The 16,763-nt window shown below is 37.3% G+C and overlaps 1 protein-coding gene across 8 annotated transcripts in view; it reads left to right on the top strand.

Moving 5' to 3' along the window:
* The window catches only part of CADPS2 (calcium dependent secretion activator 2), a 491,293-nt gene that overhangs the window by 425,958 nt on the left and 48,572 nt on the right, over positions 1-16,763 (top strand). For 7 of the 8 annotated variants that reach the window (XR_013992603.1, XM_081038675.1, XM_081038673.1 and 4 more), the window contains 2 exons: positions 265-412; positions 7,351-7,425. Coding sequence is in view for 6 of the 8 variants with exons in the window: in XM_081038675.1 (XP_080894801.1) it covers positions 265-412; positions 7,351-7,425 (223 nt within the window). In the remaining 2 variants the exon portion in view is untranslated. Of the gene's footprint in view, positions 1-264; positions 426-7,350; positions 7,426-16,763 lie in introns of all 8 variants that reach the window. The other variant, XR_013992602.1, reaches the window with a different exon arrangement.

Genomic DNA, 16,763 nt, shown 5'->3' with positions numbered 1-16,763 from the left:
ATTTAAAGGAGTGACACACTCAATATAGCAAATAGCTTCATTTGGGTAGATATATTGTCTGAGTGATGGCAAAAGCTATGGTTAAGATAGAATATCACAGTCTGATCTTTCATATGAAAGCATCCCACCCCCAGCTCCCAAACATGGCCACACCCCTTATTTGCATGTTTTAAATTAACATCTTGTAGTGTTGATTTCACTGTTACACAACAGGTGGGACATATGTCAGAATTTCTTACTCTGAATTCATGTTTCAATGACTAGAACAAGAACTGCATTTGAACTCAAGCTACAAAAGGCGAGCAAAACCACTGACTTGCGCATCCCAGCTTCTGTGTGTACCATGTTTAACGTGTTAGTCGATGCCAAAAAGCAAAGCACCAAACTCTGTGCCCTGGATGGAGGCCAAGAGGTAAGTGGATTGAGTGTCACGTGGAGAAATGCAGCATGGGGTGCCCTGGCAGAGAAGGATGCTGTTTCCAGAAGTCACACAAGATTAGATTAAAAGACCAAGTTCTCCAATATAAGTGTTTGGTCTTTTCTTTACTATAACAACGGAATGCCCTTTATCCTTTGTTTCAGTCAGTTTCTTCTTTTTCATATGAGGATTGCCTACAATTTTATAAGTGGCCGTTGAATTTCAGATATACCTTTTAACAGCTTAGTTGTTGTGTGTTTACATAAAGCTTACTTTTCATAAGCAAATGAAAAAAGCTACCTGCTTTGTTTACACAAATCCAGAGTATCCAGAGTTTTTATCTAAAAAAACAAGCCACAGAAAATAGCATATGATATATTTTATTTACACAAAACTTTCTATTTTGGAAAGACCAAAGTGAAACATACTTGAAAATTAGGCTTCATTCTTTTCAATAAATATCCCATTGTTCCAATTTTATTTATATTTTGTTTTGTTCTATATTCATAAATAGCTTGTTTTACCCTGTGATTTATTTTTGTTGAGAGTCGTGATTGGGTGAAAATGGATCTATTTTTCTTAGATATCTGTTTAAGTTGACATTTTGTTGCTTTTTTTCCCCCATTGTAATTACTTTTTCATGATTTCTTTACTCTTCCCATATGTTGTCCTTCATCGCCTTTTTTTTGTCATGACATGGTCTGCAGTTTGGTAGTCAATGGGTAAGTCTCTTTTTTTTTTTTTAACCACATTCTCATTTGAATTATTATTTTCATAAAAGCATGTTTTTTATTTTCATCTTTTCAAATTTAAATGATATAATTCATGTAATTTTCAGATTTTTGGTTTCTGTCTGTGAGTTGCACACTAACAGCTTACTATAACACAGCAATTACCAAAAGACACAGTGCAGCATATATAAATGCTTACATCTTAAATAATGTCACAAAGAATGTTTCTTCTCTATTAAGCTGCAGAATCTACAAATTAGATTTTCAAAGATAAAATTATTTAAAACCTAATTAATTCACCCTCCTTTAAACTAAGTTCTAAACAAATTCAGAAACAGAATGATTATTCACATTTTCCAGATACATGTATCTCTAATATATACTTTCACTACTACTAGACGAATGTAGAGTTTGGGACTTTAGATGACATATACCTTATGTCAGGGTGACCCTTAAATTCGAAGACTGGAAGGCCACTCTCCAGATCACTTCATACGAAAGAACCCACTTGTGGATTTTAGCGACGTGCATGCCCACCAGTGAGTCCTTCCTCCCACTCGTGGCCAGGGATGTAACCATCATCAGAGTCAGGGGAAAAAAAGCAAGCCTGTGTCAGGAGCCTTTCCCCTCCCCCACACAAGGTTTTCTCGAGGTACCACTCAGAACCTCAGAGCAACAGTGGTTTGAAAACCTTCATGCACACAAGATTTACTAGAAAAAAAGGGAGAGAGAGACTAAATTGATTATATTAAAATATGTATATATGTCAAATTTTTTTGTGTGTTGTATGTAAATATATTTTTTTGCATGTTAAATCTTACAAGTATTCCAGTTAACACCTGTAATCAAACTCAACAAAACTCTACTGGGCTAACAATTCTTATTGAAGCAGAAGGATTTAGATAACTGTGAAAGAAGATGAGAAGGCACACTATTTGTGATTTTCATACTTATTTAATCCAGATATAGACATTAGCTATTTGACCATAATTTATGTATACCAGGGGTGCTCAAAAAAATGTATATGCATGACTTGTATTCATCTTTTGTTATCGATATATATTGAGTATTACAATCTTAATAGTTTTTTTCCTTAAAATGTGTATACATTTTTTGGCACCCTCTGTATATACACACGTTTCATTTTGGGGGCAATTCAGGGGGAAAAGAAGTATTTCAAATACCATAGCATATAATCTTACAGATTAAGTAACTAATAATGTAAGCGTTGTGGAATGTTCAGTAATTATTCTCTGATCACTTACAACATGATTTGTCATCTCTAATTATCTGAATAAGGAGGCAGCTGGTTTGAATATCGATGGCTCCTCTCTACCTCCTCGTGTTTTTCAATACCCAAATGTAAACCTTTGATTGCAAGAATATTGTCTTAAGTCTCTTTACAATAAGCCCATCCATTTCCCATTGGGTTTATAGTCATCTTGCCTCTTCTCATTAATAATGAATTTATCCATTTTTTCTTATTTTAACTACTCTGGAGTACCTGACCAATAGGCACTTAGTAAATATTTGTTGAATGAACAGATTGATTTGTTGTCATGGCTTTAAAAATCCACCCCTGTCAGAAACAACTCACTCTAGTACTTAAAAAGAAAATGGGCACACAGCACAAATGACAAAACATTGGTGCATTGTCAAATGATTCTGTACGTTAATAGGTGGATGGTTTTGAAGAGTAATCTGCTACTGTTCATTATGTCTGCACCTGCACCTTCTCACCAGAGACAATTAGTCTCCCACAACTTTCACACAACTAATAGAGTTCAAAATGTGCAGGTGTAAAACCCATTAGCAACCCTGGAAAGTGGTAAACAAGAATCTCAATGCGAAAGAAGGATTTTATACTTTGCTTTTAATCTCCACCAAATATACCCACATAATGACACTGGCTTTCCTTCTTTGTATGTGCTTGAAATAAGTTTCGGAATTGTTGCAAATTAGTAAATACATCGCATGCATAGGCGAGCCTGTGGACTCCATTCTATAATAAGCAACAAATAAAGCTTTTGAAAAAACTAGCTCACCACATAATTTGGAACCTTTTAAAAATATGTACTTACTACATAGAGAAACCTAGCATAGATTATTTTTCTGAATTATAAGGGGATTACCTCTGCAAAATCTCTAGTAAGTCACTATTAGGTTGGTGCAAAAGTAATTGCGGTTTCTGCCATTTTTTTTAACCTTTTAAACCGCAATAATTTTTGCACCAACCTAATATATTGTCATTGTCAAGGGATAAAGCCTTGTGACTCCTTACCGACAAGGCAGCCCCTCGGTGCTCCTAAGTTATGATTCTGTGTTCGTACGTGGCACGTGATGATGCAAACATGCTCGTCCACAGCCCAGAACAGTGGTTAATGGAGTCATTAGTGAGTGAATAATCGGCTCAGGTGACAGCGGTGCATATGAGTCAGCCATCTCAGGCCAGTCCCTCGGGGACAGATGTGGAGAGCACAAAACCACCAGGGTTGAGAAATCCTTGTTACCCATCCCTGCAGAAAAGTAGACCAACGCGTGGGCGTTAGGCTATCCTCTGCCCTCAGAGCCTGCGCCCCATGGCCCATCCACTGGGTATGAAAGCACGCTACTGGGGCACGTGGGGGTGGGGTGCTACTTGTGTGGGATTTGTTCTCAATTACAGTAAAACACTTCCATTTCCAGAACTAACAATCCAATACCTTTAAAATTCATGCCAAGAGAAGAACCAAAATCTTTTTAAGAATGCTGGATTACACTGGTATTTGATCAGTCCTCATTTCTTGTGTGTTTTCATGCGGTCAGGTGAAATGATACTTGCCTGCGTGTAGAACAGCAGGGTTGCAGGCCGGTGCCTGATCTCTGAATTCCCTGGCCTCTGAAGTAAGAGTCCTCAAGGGCTGTTTTAATCTAAGTCCGGAGTCTTCTGCTGGAGAAGCAAGGCACCAACAGTTTGCTTTTGCGGGAAGATGTGGGGAGAATTAGTCTAGGAATGGCCTGGATTCTACCAAAGCCCTGGAATGTAGGATCATTGACCCAATCTAAGAATTTTACAGGTTTTTATTGTTACAGACAAAAACTATAGAATGTTATCAAAAATGTGCTCTGTTCATCTAAATAATTATCCATTTTAGCTTAGGTAACATAAATGTCTCTGCAGAGAAATTCTGTTCTTCTTGACATCTCTTTTTGTGTATTTGGGTTTGTCTGGATCCTCTGATGAATAACTTTTTCCAGCTAACTTTCTGTTGACCATATGCAGCATATGTGCATTGTTCTCTTTGTAGAATGTATACGTAAAATAGGAATTTTGTGGTCATCTCCCCATTCCCACCCACAATGCTCCCATGCCACCTGTACTAACTGTGCAGCTATAGCAGATTCTAGAAGTTCCCACTAGTCTTCAGATTTAATATTAGTGTACGTCAGAGCTAATCAGATAAATACACTAGCAAAATCTTGTATTATACAAACCTAAAAACCTTGTATTATTTGAGTTTTTGCCTTAAGTAGTACATTTAAGATGTATACTTTTCTTCCTTTTTCACTTCCTCTCCCTCATCCCCTCTCCCCCTCTCCTTCTCTTCCCTCCTCTCCTTTTGACTAGATCAGGTATCAAAATAGCAGTCTGTTGTTATAGGAGAATTTTATGGCTACCAGCACCCATGGCTTTCCCTGCCTTTCAATAAAAAGAGACCTCTTTAGTGGCTCATCTTTTGATTTTAAGAATTCCCCAAATTGGTCCAACCTAAAGGTTTAACATATAGAAGCTCCGTATTCTATTTTCAATAGCCTTCTGATGACATTTGATTACTTTTAAGTTTAAAAAAAAAAAGAAATTTATGGCAAATGGAGATAAACATTGAGGATGAGGCGTATTTAATAATATGGGGGGCTGTCGTGGTAGCTCAGGCTGTTGGAGGTTCGTGCTCCTAACTCCGAAGGCTGCCGGTTCGATTCCCACATGGGCCAGTGGGCTCTCAACCACAAGGATGCTGGTTCAACTCCTTGAATCCGACAAGGGATGGTGGGCTCTGCCCCCTGCAACTAAGATTGAACATGGCACCTTGAGCTGAGCTGCCGCTGAGCTCCCAAATGGCTCATATGGTTGGAGTGTGGGCTCTCAACCACAAGGTTGCTGGTTAGACTCCTGCAAGGGATGGTGGCTGCACCGCCTGCAACTAACAATGGCAACTGAACCTAGAGCTGAGCTGTGCCCTCCACAACTAAGATTGAAAGGACAGCAACTTGACCTGGAAAAAGATCTGGAAGTAAACACTATATTCCCCAATAAAGTCCTGTTCCCCTTCACCAATCTTAAAAAAAAGAGAAAAAAAATATGAAACCATTTGGAGGTCTGGGTGCCTACATCCCTGCATGTTCTCTAACACTTTCCATGTAAGAAGGAAGTGAGAAACTTGAAGCCCATTTGCTGTATCCCTTTCCTATTCTACCCTAACGGGAGTCTCAGTCTGGTATTTCTCCCCACTGCCCAGACACAAATTTGGAGATAAGGATGTGAGAAGAGAGTGGCAGAGAGCCAGGCCAGATTGCATTTGCATAAGTTCCTTAACTGCCCAATCAGCTGAGCCCCTTTCTGCTGGTGGAGGGGCACTTTTTTTGTACCTATATCTGTGGTTGGGCGGGACTTCCCAACCACCTCAACTACCAACCAACCAGCTTTTCTAAACTCTTTCTCTTCTACCTTTTTCCCTCTATTTTCTCCCCCTTTGCTTCTCTTCAAATTGTTCCAAAAGCAAAAATGTCAGCACTACTGCAACAGAAAGCTACCCTCTATGTTTCTGTTGCATTTATCCTCTGCAGAGCACTGATTCAGGAATCAGTAAGGCTTTAAGTGAGACAGACCCTTAGCATTTCACTTCACTGGGTGAAATACATGCCTAGTAAATGTCACGTGTGTGTTCATTTTAGCCCACTTGTCAACACACACACACTACAGAGAGAGAGAGACAGAGAGAGAGAGAGAGACAGAAAGAGAGAGAAAATAATTCACATTCTCCAAAATTATGCTTCCTTTCTTCATTATTAGATGACCACTTGTAACTGTCAGCCTGTCAGGGATGAATCGTTCCTGCATATTCCAAAGCAGATCTCAGTTGATGTTTTGTTCTGTGTGGAAACTTTGAGACATGTTTTCAGAAGGAAAAAAAATAGCTTTCAAAAACTTACATCTTAGGAAACCATTCAACCAGCAGCTGTTAAGTTGGTCTAATGTTTATACTGACCTGAGTACTTTTACTCCTTGCATTATGTTAGCTGTTCCAAGAAGCCTTGAACCATCAAGATAGGGTTAGTCTTTACAAGTCACATTTTCTGTGAAGTGGCTGTTAGGGACAATCGGCTGTCAGATAAATGCTTCTAAAAGAAGAATTAGTGTTTAAATGAATGTGCCTTCACACACCGTAGAAGCCGAAGCTCCTGCTAATTTAAGAATGGGGCTCTCTAGTATTCTCTAAAGAAAGCAAAAAAGGAGTCTTTCAGGTTTATTTTAAATACATCTTTTTTTTGCATTTACTTAAAGGCGTCTTTTTCATGGGGAAGCAGTAATAAAATGATGGGGAGTGAGTGCCGTTTCATTATACCTTTTATGGCCTATTAATTTGTTACCATCTATTCACCTTTGTTGATGAAATTTTAATTTTGCTCTTGCTTGAGCATATTGTAAGAATTGTATAAACTGCTGCTCCCTGCACTGACAAAAAGATCCTTTTAGAGTGAACAATTGGGAGCTCATTTTATTTCTAGAGCACATTTGAAATAACTTATGAATGAGAGTTGTCAGACATGAAATGCTGTATTAATTAAATCTTTTTCTAGTCTTTTTGCTTCTCCAGCTAAACCAACCCTTTAGAAAAATACATGGCCACTTTAATTATGGAGGAGAAGACAAAAAGTATCCTTCACATTCCTCCGCCTGAATAAGAATAAGAACTCAATTCATCTATATAATAACCCCATTAGCTGCTTAACTCAACAGTGCACATGGGAAAATTTTCAAACCGCAATGTAAAAAGTGTTGATTGGGTGGATCGTTTTCAAGGTTTTGTTCTTCCAGTGTTCAAAATGATCATTTTAAGTAAATCTGATATGTTGTAACTAGTAGCTGGAAAGTATTTATGACTTAATGACAAAAGTTTTGTGTCTACATCTACTAATACATCTTTATCTTTTCATATCTAGCAACAGTACCATTCAAAAATAGACGATTTGATTGACAGCACTGTAAAAGAAATCATTTCAATGCTGGTTTCAAAGGTAATGTATTATTTATTTTATTCACCTTTTTAAATCAAACTGAAAAATTATTTTCAAATGAGAATTTTTAGAAATATCTGTCTTATGTTTTGAAATACTATTCAAAACATAAATGTCACATGTTTTTATTAAAAAATAGATGCAAGAAAAGTTCAAATTTTAAGAAAAGTTACGAGCAAAATATGAACACTCTTTGTCAACAACTTTTTGTGTTGTGTTTATCATTAATTTTGGATTTTCTTGCTATTGTCCTTTTAAAAATAACTCTGTCTTCCAGTAATGCCTTATTATTTCACATTCATGTTCTCTTACTGTTTGTCTTATCTCAGGGGCTGATTTGAGTAGTTATCAGTCCTTGAATCTGGCCTATTTATTGTGGTGACAGCAAGGGGCTCTAGAGCTTGTCTCATAGGCAGATGGAGAAAGCTGACTCCTGGCCTCTCCACTCCCAGGAGTCTCCCACGACTTCCTATTTGATGCTCCAAATATCTTTGACAAAACTGTGGCCTTTAATTGTATGCATAGAGATAAATCATAAATGAGTATTTCATTGAATGATTCGATGACTTAAAATCCCACTAAGGGGTAACAGAATGCTGTGGGTGACATTTAAGATCAGGGAAAGAGAATATTGTAGACTGAGCCTGAGAAGCATCTGAGAGTACTGGGCACTGAAAACAATGGGGAGAGAGAATGGACATGCTCCAAGGCGCACTTTCAGATGAGCACATACATCCCTGGCTCTCATAAGGCTCTCACAAGGAACCCAAATTAGGTGTCATAAAACAATTGGAAGAATGTACAATAAGCAAAGTAAAAACCAACCCCAATTTAATTAACAAGGGACATGTTGTTTAGAAAAGAAAAAACAGAGGTGCCCAATGAGCATGAAGGATGTTAAGCCTTATTCATAATTTAAGGAGAGCAAAAGAACTATGATTAATATACTATTTTTCCCTAACAAATTAGCATGTACGTTTTTAAGCTAACACCTTGTTTTAGAAAAAATGGGGTGAAATAGTCACAATCCCTTGATATGGGAGTATAAATCATTACAATCTTTCCAGAAGATAGTTTGGAACCATATCAAGTGCATTAATACCCTCTCACCTAAGATCCTTTTTCCATTTTTTTCTTACTACTCAGAGAAATGCAAAACACACACACACACACACACACATACACACATTGATATTTGTCAAATATTTTTCTAATGAAAAATTGGAATCAATTTTAACCTATTAACATGATGGGAATGCTAAATTATGGGACAGCTATGTTAAAAAATGTGTGCTTTTAAAGACTATAGTGATAAAGGAAACGTTTTATAATATAGTATCCAGTGGAAAAAAAAGCTGAATATTTAGAAATGTAAAGTATGATCTGAATTGTCATCACCGCGTAGAGAAAACACACCAGAACAATCACAGAGCTTTTCTCTGGGTGGTGGAAGTATAGTTGATTAAGGGAGAGGGTGGTTTCTTAAATTTTTTTGTATCTTCCAAAATCTCTGGTAGCAGGTCTTGATGTGGAAAACAGTTACAAAGAAAGATGATGTTAGAATAGCACCCCCTCTTCATTTATTCTTTTCCCTGACTTCTCCCAACGCACAGTCACATAACACACCCTCCATATCAAGTGGAAAAGGAAAAGGTGAACAGGAAAACCATGCAGGAAGTAGGAGGAGAGGTGAGCCACTGGAGAACGAAGCTCCTGAAGGAAGAATAATAGTGAGATTTCTGCCCTCCCGGGAGCCCAGCACAGCAGCCTGCAGTAGTCCACAACCCACTAAAGTGAAATAAAGTTAACATCGCCCCTTCATGGTCTATGAGCCATCCGGGAAGTTTTATTCAGATGGAACCTCCCAGCAGCCCAGCTCTCCTGTGGAAGTTGTCTTTTGTGAGAAGGGTGCATAATGACAGTAACTGAATTGTGTGCTAGCATGCAGTTGATAAAGTGTTAAAGAGGCAGCACGGCAAACAAGGCTGTAATGAGTTTGGGGGTGTGGGGGGCAGGGGGAGGAATGTTGCAGAGGAAGCAGGCAGGGCTGTCCATCATCTGCATTCATTTCTAGCAAAGTAAGAAACAACATTTTTCTGTATCAAATGTATCTGTTGAAAAATAGTATATTTGAGTTATGTAATGAAATGGTGTTTTAGAGATCACACTCCAGTAGAACTGGATCTAACAGAACTGTGTGGTGATAAAAATGTTTATACTGCACCATCCCACATACTAATTACCAGCCACATGTGGCCATGGAGCACTTGAAATGTGGCTGGTGCAACTGAGAAACTGCAATTTTAATTTTACCAAATTTTACTAAATTTAAATTTAAATAGCCTAATGTAACTAGCTATTATACTTGGAAATCAGGTTTAAACTATAGTTTTCCTCTGTGGATCCTTTGTCCTGCAGTCAAATGGTACTTACGAATAATCTTTAATTCCTTGGTTGAAAAGTATAAAATAAATTAATTTGATATTTTGAATCAACCATCTTAAGCGTCCATAGGAGATGACAATAAAAGGTGGTTTTTATTTTATTAGGCAAAGGTAAATATGATTCTGTAATATGATTCTTAAATGTTAGCATGCCAGAAAAGTACCTGAGCACTTGTTAAAATGCAGGTTGCCATGTCCAGCTCCCCATCAATTCAGAATCAGAAACTTGGGAAGAGGGGCAGGAATGCACACAGCTAAGCAGTCACCACGGTGAACTGGATATAGGGTTTCTGAGCCAGACGTAGAGAAACATTGCTCTAATGAATGAGCATCCAGGCTGTCATAGAAACTACCTTTAAACTTCAGTATATTTCAAAGCAAAAGAACCAATAAGATAGCATATTCACATTTGTTTTCACCAAAGAAGAAATGCGTTTTGTTTTTTTTAAGGAGGTAGTTATGAAGCACCTGCTGTGACTCAGCCACTGTACTTATTTATTTAATTCATACCACATAAAACCTAGGAAACGGGCAGTGTCGTCCTGTGTCACAGATAGCAGGAATCTAATCCTCAAAGTCCTTTAGTAAACTGACCAGAGTCACACACTTGATAAATGACACAGTCAGGATTCCAACCTCTGAGCTTCAGATTCTTCATCCAGTGCACTTGCTACTTCCAGATCTCCAGGAAATCAGTAGAAAGCAAAGACTCAAAATTCAGATATGTAACTTCTATGTTAATTGTCTTTTGACCCTGTCAAATTCCAAGACCAATCCTAGATGATTTTAGAGTATGTTAACTCAATATAACGCAGATGAATAGACTAGTAATTCTTTGTATTGTATCCCAATGTTTCTTACCGCATTTTAATTGCTTTGTGCATATTGATAAATATATTTGTCACATTTGGATAAAAAGTAAAAGCAATATTTGGGTAAAATAAGAAGCAACATTTGGGTAAGAAGCAACAGTTCCTTCTTTTTACTTCCTCTTTTTTTTTCTTCAAATTTATTGGAGTGAAAATTCTTAGTGAAATTACATAGATTTCAGGTGTACAATTCTGTATTACATCATCTATAAATCCCATTGTGTGTTCACCACCCAGAGTCAGTTCTCCTTCCATCACCATATATTGGATCCCCCTTACCCTCATCACCCACCCCCCACCCGTCTTACCCTCTGGTAACACTAAACTATTGTCTGTGTCTATGAGTTTTTGTTTCTCATTGTTTGTCTTGTTCTTTTGTTGTTTTTGGTTTATATATCACATATCAGTGAAATCATAGGGTTCTCTGTTTTTTCTGTCTGACTTATTTCGCTTAGCGTTATACTTGCAAGATCCATCCATGTTGTCACAAATGTTCCTATATCATTTTTTCTTACCGCCGAATAGTATTCCATTGTGTATATATACCACAACTTCTTTATCCATTCATCTATCGAAGGACATTTTGGTTGGTTCCATGTCTTGGCCACCGTAAACAAAGCTGCAATGAACTGGAGCACAAGTGTCTTTATGGATAAATGTTTTCAAATTTTGTGGGTAGATACCCAGGAGAGGAATTGCTGGGTCATATGGTAATTCTATTCATAAAAATCTTCTCCTATTCAGTTGGTTGCCTCTTTATTTTGTCAATGGTTTCTTTTGCTGTACAGAAGCTTTTAAGTTTCATACAGTCCCATTCGTGTATTTTAGCTTTTACTTCCATTACCTTTGGAGTCAAATTCATAAAATGCTCTTTGAACCCAAGGTCCATAAGTTTAGTACCTATGTTTTCTTCTATGCAGTTTATTCTGTCAGGTCTTATGCTTAAGTCTTTGATCCATTTTGAATTAATTTTGGTACATGGTGACAGATAGCAGTCCAGTTTCATTCTCTTGCACGTGGCTATCCAATTCTGCCAGCACCATTTATTGAAGAGGCTGTCTTTCCTCCATTGTATGTTTTTAGCTTCTTTGTCAAAAATTATCTGTCTGTATTTATGTGGTTTTATTCTGGGTTCTCATTTCTATTCCATTGGTCTATGTGTCTGTTTTTCTGCCAATACCAAGCTGTTTTGATTATTGTAGCCCTGTAGTACAAGCTAAAGTCAGGGAGTGCGATACCTCCAGTATTGTTCTTTTTTCTTAAGATTGCTTTGGCTATTCGGGGTCTTTTGTGGTTCCAAACAAATCTGATGATTTTTTGTTCTACTTCTTTAAAAAATGCCATTGGGATTTTGATGGGGATTGCATTAAATCTGTATATCGCTTTGGGTAATATGGCCATTTTAACTATGTTGATTCTTCCAATCCACGACCACGGAATGTCTTTCCATTTCTTTGTGTCTTCTTCAATTTCTTTCAAAACTGTCTTACAGTTTTCAGCATATAGGTCCTTCACATCTTTGGTTTAGTTTATTCCTAGGTATTTTATTCTTTTTGCTGCAATTGCAAAAGGAATTGTTTTTTGTATTTCTTTTTCTGAGATTTCATTGTTAGTATATAGGAATGCAATGGACTTTTATACATTGATTTTGTAGCCAGCAACTTTACTGTATTCGTTGATTGTTTCTAATAGCTTTTTGGTGGAGTCTTTAGGGTTTTCTATATATAGCATCATGTCATCTGCAAAGAGTGATAATTTAACTTCTTCATTCCCCATTTGGATGCCTTTTATTTCTTTCTCTTGCCTGATGTCTCCGGCAAGGACTTCCAACACTATGTTGAAAAGCAGAGGTGATAGGGGACAGCCCTGTCGTGTTCCTGAACGTAGAGCAAAAGGCTTCAGTTTTTCACCATTAATTATGAGATTAGCTGAGGGCTTGTCATATATGACCTTTATTATGTTAAGGTATTTTTCTTCTATACCTATTTTATTAAGTGTTTTAATCATAAATGGATGTTGTATCTTGTCAAATGCTTTTTCTGCATCAATTGATATAATCATATGATTTTTGTCCTTTATTTTGTTTATGTATCACATTGATGGATTTGCGGATGTTGAACCATCCTGTGCCCTGGGGATGAACCCCACTTGGTCGTGATGAATAATCTTTTTAATGCATTGATGTATTGGATTTGCTAGAATTTTGTTTAGGATTTTTGCATCAGTATTCATCAGAGATATTGGTCTATAGTTTTCTTTTTTTGTGTTGTCCTTACCAGGTTTTGGTATCAGGGTAATGCTGGCCTCATAAAATGAGTTAGGGAATACTGTCTCTTCTTCAATTTTTTGGAAGAGTTTGAGCAAGATTGGTATTAGATCCTGTTTGAAGGTTTGGTAGAATTCACTAGTGAAGCCATCTGGTCCCGGACTTTTGCTTTTGGGAAGGTTTTGGATGACCGATTCAATTTCGTTACTGGTGATAGGTCTGTTTATATTTTCTAGTTCTTCATGGTTCAGCCTTGGAAAGCTATGTTTCTAAGAACTTGTCCATTTCTTCTAGATTATTGAATTTGGTGGCATATAGTCCTTCATAATATTCTTGCATGATCCTTTGTATTTCTGTGGTGTCCGTGATAACTTCCCCTTTTTCATTTCTGATATTTTTTTGTGCCAACTGACCTAAATGAAAACTATTTATTAAAGAATTTAATAATATTAGACATAAATTCTCCAATAAAGGTAGCAATTTCCTCAAGCCATTTGGCTTCTATTTTGTGAAATAAAAGTGTCTAAAGAAAATTGATCTTTTGACCTTTCTTTTAATTTAACATAGCCTCCTACTATCATACATGAAGGAACCGAGACCCAGAGAGAGGCTTGCTCAGAGACTCATCCTAGGTCACATTGTCAATGTATGCCAGAATAGGCTGTGTAACACCTCGTGTTTCCTTTACAAATGCAGGCATAACTCACCTTGCCTTTTATAAAAGCACTGTTTCATTTCTGATTTTGTTAATTAATGTCTTCTTTCTTTTTATCTTAATGAGTCTAGCCAACAGTTTGTCAATTTTGTTAATCTTTTCAAACAACCAGCTTTTTGTCACATTATTTTTCTCTATTTTTCTTCTCTATTTCATTTAGTTCTGCTCTGATTTTTGTTTCCTTTCTTCTGCTGACCTTGGGTTTCACTTGTTCTTTTTGTATTTCTTTAAGGTATGACATGAGGTTATTTATTTGGGATTTTTCTTGTTTCTTGAGATAGGCCTGTAATGATATAAATTTCTCTCTTAAAACTGCTTTCACTGTATCCTAAAAATTTGGGTAGGATGTATTTTCATTGTCATTTGTTTCTATGTATCTTTTGATCTCTCCTCTAATTTCTTCTTTGACCCAGTCGTTCTTTAAAAGTATGTTGTTTAATCTCCATGTATTTGTGTTTTTTCCTGCTTTCTTTTCCCAGTTGATATCCAATTTCAAAGCCTTGTGATCAGAGAATATGCTTGGTATGATTTCAATCTTCTTAAATTTGCTGAGGCTGATTTTATGTCACAATATATGGTCTATCCTTGAGAATGTTCCATGTACACTAGAAAAGAATGTATCATCTGATGTTTTAGGATGAAGTGCTCTATATATGTCAGTTATGCCCATTTCATCTAATGTGTCATTTAGGGCCGCTATTTCGTTATTTATTTTCTGTTTGGATGATCTATCTATAGCTGTCGATGATGTATTTAAGTCCCCTCATATAATTGTGTTTTGGTCAATTTCTCCCTTTAGTTCTGTTAGTAGTTGCTTGGTATATTTTGGTGCTCCCTGATTGGGGGCATAAATATTGATGACTGTTATGTGTTCTTGCTGTATAGTCCCCATTACCATTATGAAATGTCCATCTTTGTCTCTTGTTATCTTTTTCACCCTGAAGTCTGTTTCTTGTGATATCATTATCGCTACACCTGATTTTCTCTGGGTACCATTTGCTTGGAGTGTCAATTTCCACCCTTTCACTTTGAGTCTGTCCTTGTAGCTGAGATGTGTCTCTTGGAGACAGCATATGGTTGGGTTTAGTTTTTTGATCCAGTCTGCTACTCTGTGCCTTTTTATTGGTGAGTTCAGTCCATTTACATTTAGGGTGATATGTGAGGATTTCCTGTCATTCTATCTTTAGTTTTCTGGTAAGGCTGTATCTCCATTGTTTCTTTGCCTTTTTGTAGTTGTCTACTATTTCTGTGTGATGGTATTCTATGATGTTTCTTTCTGTTTCTTCTTTTATTACAGTGTATATTTCAGTTCTGGATTTTTTTTTTTGAGTGGTTACCCTTAAGTTTATGTAAAAGAAAGTTTGATATTTAGAGTATTCCATTTTCCTCAGCATGCTTACTTTCTCCATTCCCATATTCCGGTTCAGGCCTTTACTCTCCCCCTTTTTATGATTTGGTTGCCACAAATAGTCCCTGTTGATGGTGGTCGAATAACCTTCTTTAGTATTTCTTGTAGTGCAGGTCATGTATTAGAAAATTCCCTCAGCTTCTGTATGTCTGGAAAGGTCTTTATTCCTCCTTTATATGTAAAGGATATCTTTGCTGCATATATTATTGTTGGCTGATAATTTCTCTCTTTCAATAGTTTGAATATTTGGTTCAACTCCCTCCTGGCTTGTAGAGTTTCTGCTGAGAAATCTGATGATAATCTAATGGGCTTTCCTTTGTAGGTTACCGTCTTCTTTTCTCTGGCTGCCTTGAGGATTCTTTCTTTATTGTTGATTTTAGACAGCTTTAATACAATATGCCTTCGAGAAGGCCTATTGGGATTGAGGTAATTAGGTGTTCTATTTGCTTCTTGAATTCAGGGATCCAGTTCTGTCCACAAGTTTGGGAAGTTCTCATCAACAATTTGTTTGAATATATTCTCTGGTTCCTTCTCTCTTTTTTCTCCTTCTGGTATGCCCATTATTATTATATTGCTCTTTCTGATGGAGTCAGAAAGTTCTTGTAGAATTCTTTCATTTCTTTTACGTCTCAAGTCTCTTTCTTCTTCCATCTGTGCCATTTCCAGATTTCTATCTTCGATGTCACTGATTCTTTCCTCTGTCTGGTCAACTCTACTACTTAAGCTGGCTATTTCATTCTTCATTTCTTTTATTGAGTTCAAATCTCCAAAAATTCTATTTGGTTCTGTTTTAAAATTTCAATCTCTTGGTAAAATATTCATTTTGTTCTTTGATTGTGTATCTGAGTTCATTAAACTGCCTTTCTGTGTTTCCTTGCATCTCGTTGACTTTTTTAAGAACTTCAATCTTGAATTCTCTGTCATTTAAATCACATATTTCTATGTCTTAAGTTCGTTTTCTGGAGACTTTTCGTTTTCTTCCTGAGCTGTCTTGTTACCTTGGGTATTCGTGGCAATTAATGATTCGATAGTTCTCTTCCTAGACATCTACAAGAGTGGCTTCTCCAACAGGATGATAGAAAGAGGTCTTTCTTTTGTTTTCCAGTGGTTGTTGGTAGAATGTTTTATTTTCTCTCCGACTGCAACCTTCTATTATATCTCACACTATAGTGTTATATATTCTCTGCACTATTTCAGCTTCTCACACAATGGCGGGATTCCCTGGAAGGTGGGCTTCTCCTCTGTGAACAGTTCTCCTGGGTCATACAGCACTGACTCGGAGGGGGGGGGGGGAAGTGATGTGCAGAGCTTCTTAAGTTCCAAAGCTCTTCCTGAACCAGATTCAGAGCCCGTGTGTTTCAGCAGTTCTGTTTACTCCTTCAGGGATTCGTCCAGATAGGTGAGGACAGGGACGGGGTGGGTTGTGAGAGGTGGCTCAAAGCAATGGCGGCGACCACCACCACAAGGCAGTCCTGTTTCCACAGCTCCCTCCCCTTTGCCAGAACTAGTTGGGCTGCAAATCTGTGTCTGCAGTCCACAGTTCTCAGAACAGCAAATATTCTGTTCTTTTGATCTGACACCGCTACTGTTCTGCTTCTAGCATGGGGCAGGTGGGGGCGGGGTGAGCTCTGGGAGG

Source organism: Rhinolophus hipposideros, assembly GCF_964194185.1.
Source record: "Rhinolophus hipposideros genome assembly, chromosome: 25".
Classification (NCBI taxonomy): Eukaryota; Metazoa; Chordata; class Mammalia; order Chiroptera; family Rhinolophidae; genus Rhinolophus; species Rhinolophus hipposideros.
Note: the sequence above shows the minus strand (reverse complement) of the source record. Positions and strands in the feature narration are given on the sequence as shown.